The sequence below is a fragment of the Perca flavescens genome, unplaced genomic scaffold (assembly GCF_004354835.1).
Source record: "Perca flavescens isolate YP-PL-M2 unplaced genomic scaffold, PFLA_1.0 EPR50_1.1_unplaced_scaf_146, whole genome shotgun sequence".
NCBI classification, from domain to species: Eukaryota; Metazoa; Chordata; class Actinopteri; order Perciformes; family Percidae; genus Perca; species Perca flavescens.
The window spans coordinates 1-8,000 of NW_021166566.1; the positions used below are offsets into that span (position 1 = coordinate 1).

An 8,000-nucleotide genomic window follows, 5' to 3' on the forward strand; every position below is an offset into this window, starting at 1 on the left:
CTGGCCGGGGTTCTGGTCCCGGTGCGCCTCCTGCTGGCCGACCACGACAAGGCGCACCGATACCGCAGAGCTCTGTCGCTAGGCAACTCGTTCGGCGGCGGCGTGTTCCTCGCGACGTGCTTCAATGCTCTGCTGCCCGCCGTCAGAGACAAGGTAACACACACACACAATCACACACACACACACACACACACACACACACACACACACACACACACACAAAACACACACAATAACGCACACACACACACACACACAATAACACACACACAATAACACAACACCATAACACACACACGCACACACCATAACACACACACACACACACCACACACACACACACACACACACACGCCATAGCCCACAGACACACATGTTTGTTTTACTATCTTCGTGGGGACCTGTCATTGACATACTGCATTCCCTAGCACCTTACCCTCACCTCAACTCTCTGTGTCTCTGTGTGTCTGTGTGTCTGTCTGTGTGTCTCTGTGTGTCTGTCTGTCTCTCTGTCTGTGTGTCTCTGTGTGTCTGTCTGTCTCTCTGTCTGTGTGTCTGTCTGTGTGTCTCTGTGTCTGTGTGTCTCTGTCTGTGTGTCTGTCTGTGTGTCTCTGTCTCTGTGTGTCTCTGTGTCTGTCTGTGTGTCTGTCTGTGTCTCTGTCTGTGTCTCTCTGTGTCTGTCTGTCTGTGTGTCTCTGTCTCTCTGTGTGTCTCCGTGTGTGTCTCTGTGTCCGTCCCTGTCCCTGCTGTCTCTCCTCAGGTGTCCTCCGTGCTCCAGCAGCTGCAGATCACCAGCGACTACCCTCTGGCCGAGACGATGATGATGCTCGGCTTCTTCCTCACCGTGTTCGTGGAGCAGACCGTGCTCGCCTTCCGCAAGGAGCCGCCCTCCTTCATCGCCCTGGAGAGCTTCAACGCCGGCGGTTCGGATCCCGGCAGCGACTCAGAGTACGACACGCCCTTCATCCCACCGGCTCGGAGCTCCCCGGGCGCCCACGGTCACCACAGCCACAACCACGGACACTTCAGCCCGGCAGAGCTGGCCGGTGCGGGGCCTCTTCGGCTCGCCAGCCTGGTCCTGGCACTCTCGGCACACTCGGTGCGTAGTGGAAGTTTTCTTTTGCATTTCCTTTTTCATGACTTTTCCCATGACATTTTCCATGACTTTTTTCATGACTTTCCCATGACATTTTCCATGACATTTTCCATGACTTTTCCATGACTTTTCCTATGACTTTTTCCATGACTTTTCCATGACTTTTTTCATGACTTTCCCATGACATTTTCCATGACATTTTCCATGACTTTTCCATGACTTTTCCTATGACATTTTCCATGACTTTTTTCATGACTTTTTTCATGACTTTCCCATGACTTTTTCCATGACTTTTTCCATGACTTTTCCATGACTTTTTTCATGACTTTCCCATGACATTTTCCATGACATTTTCCATGACTTTTCCATGACTTTTCCTATGACTTTTCCTATGACTTTTCCTATGACTTTTCCTATGACTTTTCCTATGACTTTTCCTATGACTTTTTCCATGACTTTTCCATGACTTTTCCATGACTTTTCCATGACTTTTTCCATGACTTTTTCCATGACTTTTCCCATGACTTTTTCCATGACTTTTTCCATGGCTTTTTCCATGACTTTTTCCATGACTTTTTTCATGACTTTCCCATGACATTTTCCATGACTTTTTCCATGACTTTTCCCATAACATTTTCCATGACTTTTCCGTTATTTTTCCCATGTCTTTTTCATGACTTATCCATGACTTTTCCATGACTTTTCCATGACTTTTCCTATGACTTTTTCCATGGCTTTTTCCATGGCTTTTTCCATGGCTTTTCCAATGACTTTTTCCATGGCTTTTTCCATGGCTTTTCCCATGACTTTTCCATGACTTTTCCCATGACTTTCCCATGACTTTTCCCATGACTTTTCCAATGACTTTTCCTATGACTTTTTCCATGGCTTTTTCCATGACTTTTTCCATGACTTTTTCCATGGCTTTTTCCATGGCTTTTTCCATGACTTTTCCCATGTCTTTTTCATGACTTATCCATGACTTTTCCATGACTTTTCCCATGACTTTTCCATGACTTTTCCTATGACTTTTCCTATGACTTTTTCCATGGCTTTTTCCATGGCTTTTTCATGGCTTTTTTCATGACTTTCCCATGACTTTTCCATGACTTTTTCCATGACTTTTTCCATGACTTTTTTCATGACTTTCCCATGACATTTTCCATGACTTTTCCGTTATTTTTCCCATGTCTTTTTCATGACTTTCCCATGACTATTCCATGACTTTTCCCATGACTTTTCCATTACTTTTCCTATGACTTTTCCATTACTTTTCCTATGACTTTTCCTCTGACTTTTTCCATGGCTTTTTCCATGACTTTTTCCATGACTTTTTCCATGACTTTTTCATGGCTTTTTTTCATGACTTTCCCATGACATTTTCCATGACATTTTCCATGACTTTTCCGTTATTTTTCCCATGTCTTTTTCATGACTTTCCCATGACTATTCCATGACTTTTCCTATGACTTTTCCTATGACTTTTTCCATGGCTTTTTCCATGGCTTTTTTTCATGACTTTTCCATGACTTTTCCTATGACTTTTTCCATGGCTTTTTCCATGGCTTTTTCCATGGCTTTTTCCATGACTTTTTCCATGGCTTTTCCCATGACTTTTCCCATGACTTTTCCCATGACTTTTCCTATGACTTTTCCTATGACTTTTTCCATGGCTTTTTCCATGGCTTTTTCCATGGCTTTTTCCATGGCTTTTTCCATGACTTTTTCCATGGCTTTTCCCATGACTTTTTCCATGACTTTTCCCATGTCTTTTTCATGACTTATCCATGACTTTTCCCATGACTTTTCCTGTGTTAAAGTTGTCCCTCAGAGGTTTAACTATAACATGAGTGATAAGGTATGTGGATCATAGTGGGATTTTTAATATCGCTCCCTGATTCTTGAGGTTAAGACAACATGAAAATACGGGGGCCTCTTCGGCTCGCCAGCCTGGTGCGTAGTGGAAGTTTCCTTTGCAGCAGGGTGTAGAGTTCTGCAAGTTTTCAGGGTTCATACATTTTGAAACAACCTTGAAAAGTTATGGAATTTGAAAAATGTGAATTCCATAGCTTGGAAAAGGTTTTGGAAACATAAAAAGACCCAGAAAGTTTTGGAAAAGTCATGGAATTGTTTTTAACACAACATAATAATATGTGATTTAACTTTTTGGCATGACTTTTCCATCACTTTTTCATCACTTTTTCCAATATCTTTTCCATGACTTTTTCTATGATTTCCATGACTTTTTGGCAAATTTCCGTGAGTGTGTTCTTGAAAATGTCAGACAACACTCTACAATGAGAATACTAATCTGTGTTAAAGTTTACCCTCAGAGGTTTAATTATAAATGAATGATAATGTCTGTGGTTCATAGAGGGATTCTTAATATCTCTCCCCGAATACAACGCTGAGGTTAAGAGAACATGAAAATACATTTATTAATCACATATTATTACGCTGTGTTAAAAAAAAAACATTCCATAACTTTTCCAAAACTTTCTCTGTCTTTTTATGTTTCCAAAACCTTTCCAGGCCTGTTAATTTAGCAATTTTCAAAATCCATAACTTTTCCAGTTTTTTATATTTTTTCAAAAAGTATGAAACCTGAATATTGACCAAAATAATCACGATTATAATCGAGCAGCCCTATTAGGCTTAACTGTGAGGCCATTGACACACTGCAGGCGTGGCGTGTCAGCTGCATGGATTTTGTCTGTTGGCAAAATAGGCTACAGAAGATTTCGTTCTTTATTGACAGGTGCAATATTAGAAAATCGATTAAAAAAAATAAATAAAAATTACATTCATATAGGCCTATCTGCATTTATATCAAAACCTAGAGGCTTTCAAACATCAACATATAAATGGGTTAATATGTATTTGTGTCTAAATGACATAGAAACATATTTTCATATTCTGTTTTGCCTGGAAACGCTTCCAACACGCTCGCGTCTCGCGTGAACAATAGGCGTCGGTTCTATTTCTATCAGGTGCAGGTGGAGCCAGAGGAGCTGGATTTTTTTTATATTACATAATTAATGTAGTACTACTGGATCATAGGGTCAGTTTCAGCAAATATGACAGAAAGTTAGTTTTATAAGACTCACCTACTGCATCTTTAACTGTAATTTTTGCCGATTGCAGGTGTTCGAGGGCTTGGCTCTCGGCCTGCAGGACGACCTCGCCAAGCTGGGCGGGCTCTTCCTCGGCGTGGCCGTGCACGAGACGCTGGCCGCCGTGGCGCTCGGGGTGAGCGTGGCGAAGGCGTCGCTGGGCATGAAGGACGCGGCCAAGCTGGGCGCCGCGGTGAGCCTGATGATCCCGCTGGGCGTCGTGGTCGGGATGGGCGTGGAGTCGGCCCAGTCGCTGGCGGGCAGCGTGGCCTCCGTGGTGCTGCAGGGCCTCGCCGCCGGCACCTTCCTCTTCGTCACCTTCTTCGAGATCCTGTCCCGAGAGCTGGACGACAAGCGGGACCGGCTGCTCAAAGTGCTGTTCCTCGTGCTCGGCTACGCCACGCTCGCCGCGCTCGTCCTCGTCAAGTGGTGACACGCCGACGAAGACGCGTCGGGACCCACGCTCCAATACCAAGGATAACTTATGACTCCATAACCAGCAGGGCTGCTCCCTCTTAGTGGATCAGTCGACTAATCGACTAATCGGTGGTTTTGGTCTTAGCCATCTTAGATCTCTGTATTCCATTAGTCATGTCTGATGCTGTTTTCATGCTGAATGACTTATTTCCAAGAAACGTACGAGCACATCTCTGGTAAACACAAGAATTAAAGTGGTGCTTTTAGCATGACTCTTAGTGGAGAAACTCAGATTTACAGATCTGTCGATTAAATCAACTAATCGATTAGTCGGTACAGTTGAATGAGTGTTAGTCGACTGAGAATTTCTTCAGTAGAGTACAGCCCTATTAATCAGTCCCTTCAGAAAAACGCGATTATGCGATCGCATAATCATCCAAAGTCTGCATATTTATGCGGCGGCTGCATTTTTTTTCTAAATATGCCGCGCTTTCGCCGCATAAATTGCCAATTTCCGCGCCAAATATGCGGGGCTTGCATGATTTCATAATCTCCGCATTTCCGTTGCAAGAAAGTCCCATAATATATCTAGTTTTGGTCTTAGTCAACTTAGATCTCTTTAGTCCATTAGTCATGTTTGATGCTTTTTTCTAACCTGACTCCTCCAGATGAATCGCTTCGTATTTGCTCGGCATATCCATCTGGGAACTTACCGTTGGAGAACTTTTGGGAAGGGGCGGAAATCCTGGTTAGCTGATTGGATAAACCATCTGTCTATCACCACCTATAGTTGGTAATAGATGGGCCAAATCAACCAATCAGATCAGAGAAGCGTATGAAACTACAACCCCGAGCCAGAGTACCCCTGCTGCTGCTGCAGGCAAAGCATAGCTTGTTAGCTTGAAGCTAGCAACATGTCGGTAAAGGAGATTTGCAGTTCGTGTAACGAGAATTTAGGAATAAAAGAATAAAAGGCCCCATTTCAGGTTCCCGGTCCATATTCCAAAAGAAGGATCCAAGAGGAAAAAGCATTAGCGAGCGGCTAACAGACTTAGGGCTACCGCTGTCTGAAAATCCTGGTTAGCTGATTGGATAAACCATCTGTCTATCACCACCTAAACCCGCCTCAAAACCAACACTGATTCCTCAAGATTCCAGACTGATCTGCGAGTGGAAAACTGGAGCTCGCCAGATCAGGATGCTCTCACAAGGCTAGCTTTTTTTCACGCTGAATGATTTATTTCCAAGAAACGTACGAGCACATCTCTGGTAAACACAAGAATTAAAGTGTTGCTTTTAGCACGACTCCTTGCGGAGAAACTCAGATTTACAGATCTGTCAATTAAATCAACTAATCGATTAGTCGGTACAGTTGAATGAGTTGGGCATGGAGAACCGATTCGAACATTTATATGTTTGAGAAATAGCCTGAACTTGTTCTCTGGAACTTAATATACTTACGGGTACAAATAAATTAACCTGAACCTGAATTCCTACTTGGAATCGTTTAAAAAAATTACGATTCCATTGGAATCGTTTGGAGGATTTTGGTTTCAAATCTGATCACCGGGTTCCAAATTTAACATGCGCCAGTTTGGGTTTCCATAGCAACCAGGCGCTTGTTGTGCTGCAGCCATGGAGCACAGTAAGCGGTGCTCTAGCGTGGCTTTATTTTACGTTAAAAAAGCCCCGTCAAACTGCAACCCACCTTTTGAATCAAAATAAAACTTTCCTCTTATTTGTGAAATAATGCTGCGTTCCAGGCAACCTGTAACTCGTGTTTTCAGAACCTTCTACCCGTGAAAGTGTCCTGGAACGGCAGTCAAACCCGTAACTTACTACTCGTGAACTCGTACCAGATCGTTGTTTTCCCAGTTACAGTTTTTGACGTCACACATAAACAACAATGGCAACCCCTGTTGATGCTGTACAGACGCCGTTTATTAACAGTGATAAGTAGAAATAAATAGACATAAATAGGCAACGTAAAGTAACCTAGATAGCTAACGTCAACGTTAGGTAGCCGCTAGCTAACGCTAGCTAGAAGGGATTGTGGTGACTTTGCCTGGAACGCTACCAAGTCGTGAGTCGCGACTTGAAGTCGTAACTTACGGGCTAAAAACTGTTTCTGGAACGCAGCGCAAGCACGTGACCCGTTTCAACTCCCCCACTCAAGAAAATCAGAATCGAGAATTGATGACAACCGGAATCTAACGGAAGAATCGGGATTGAAATCAGAATCGCTAAAATCCAAACGATGCCCAACCCTAGCTCGGACCCACTCTGTAATACCAAAGGAAAACTCATGAGTCCGTAATCAGTCGCTCCAGAAAAACACCTAATTCAACGCATAATCAGCCAAAGTCCACATATGTATGCGGGGGGGCGAAGTTTTTCAAATATGCCGCACTTTCGCCGCATAAATTGCCGATTTCGGTGCAAAATATGTAGTGCTTGCATGATTTCATAATCCCTGCATTTCCGTTGCAAAAAAAAGTCCCATAATATATCTTTGCAGAAAGTTACGATTATGCGATCGTATAATTCAACGCATAATCAGCCAAAGTCTGCATATTTATTAGGGGTGGGGGAAAATCGATACAGCATAGTATATATACACACCTACGTATGTATTTAGGTGTGTATGTACATACGTAGGCATGTACATACACACCTACGTATGTATATGCCTGCGTATCTACATACATACACACCTACATACGTACATACACACCTACGTCGTAGATTTAACACCTAAGCTTTAGTCGACTTAGATTTCTTTAGGCGATTAGAGGTTTTTTATTCCGTTTTTCGTGCTGAATGATTTCTATCCAAGAACCTGGGGAGCACGTCTCTGGTTAATGAGATTTGAAGTGATTCTTTGTCGTTAAAACATCCGAGCAGTTGGTCGACTCGGTTTCTTTAATCAAAGACGGCCCTACATTGTTTGAACTTTTGTAAAAACAAACTATTTTAAGTAAAGAAATAACCTCCAAATAATATATTTTATTTACAAGAAATTAATCTTTTCTGTTTGTTTATTTTTTTTGCACTTTTTAATTCCCTTAAAACTTCTTTTATTTCCCGTGAACGCTGTTCAGCGGTGGAAGAAGTATTCAGTAGTTCTCGAGAGTTTTGTCATAATTTCTTAGCGGGTATATTTAGTTTTAATTATCAGAATGTGTAGAGTTATATACATGTAGAGCAGTAAAAGGTACAATATTTATACTTGAGTGGGAGACCTAAATAAAACAGTGCTGTACTTAAAACTGTGTCCATGCTCGGACCCTTTGTGACCTTCTATCAGAATATCTGTTATATATCTGATTATTAAATATCTTATCATGTTTTTATTTGATTTTAACGATGTCAAA

General features: G+C 42.4%; 1 protein-coding gene across 1 annotated transcript; it reads left to right on the plus strand.

Annotated features, from left to right (window-relative positions):
* Window positions 1-3: 3 nt before the first annotated feature.
* On the plus strand, window positions 4-4,862 carry LOC114551545 (zinc transporter ZIP3; the record flags this gene model as incomplete). The annotated part of the gene is made up of 3 exons (XM_028572569.1): window positions 4-153; window positions 761-1,099; window positions 4,241-4,862. Coding segments are annotated over 3 exons (891 nt in total), but the record flags the coding sequence as incomplete, so codon positions are not given.
* Between the last annotated feature and the right edge of the window lie 3,138 nt (window positions 4,863-8,000).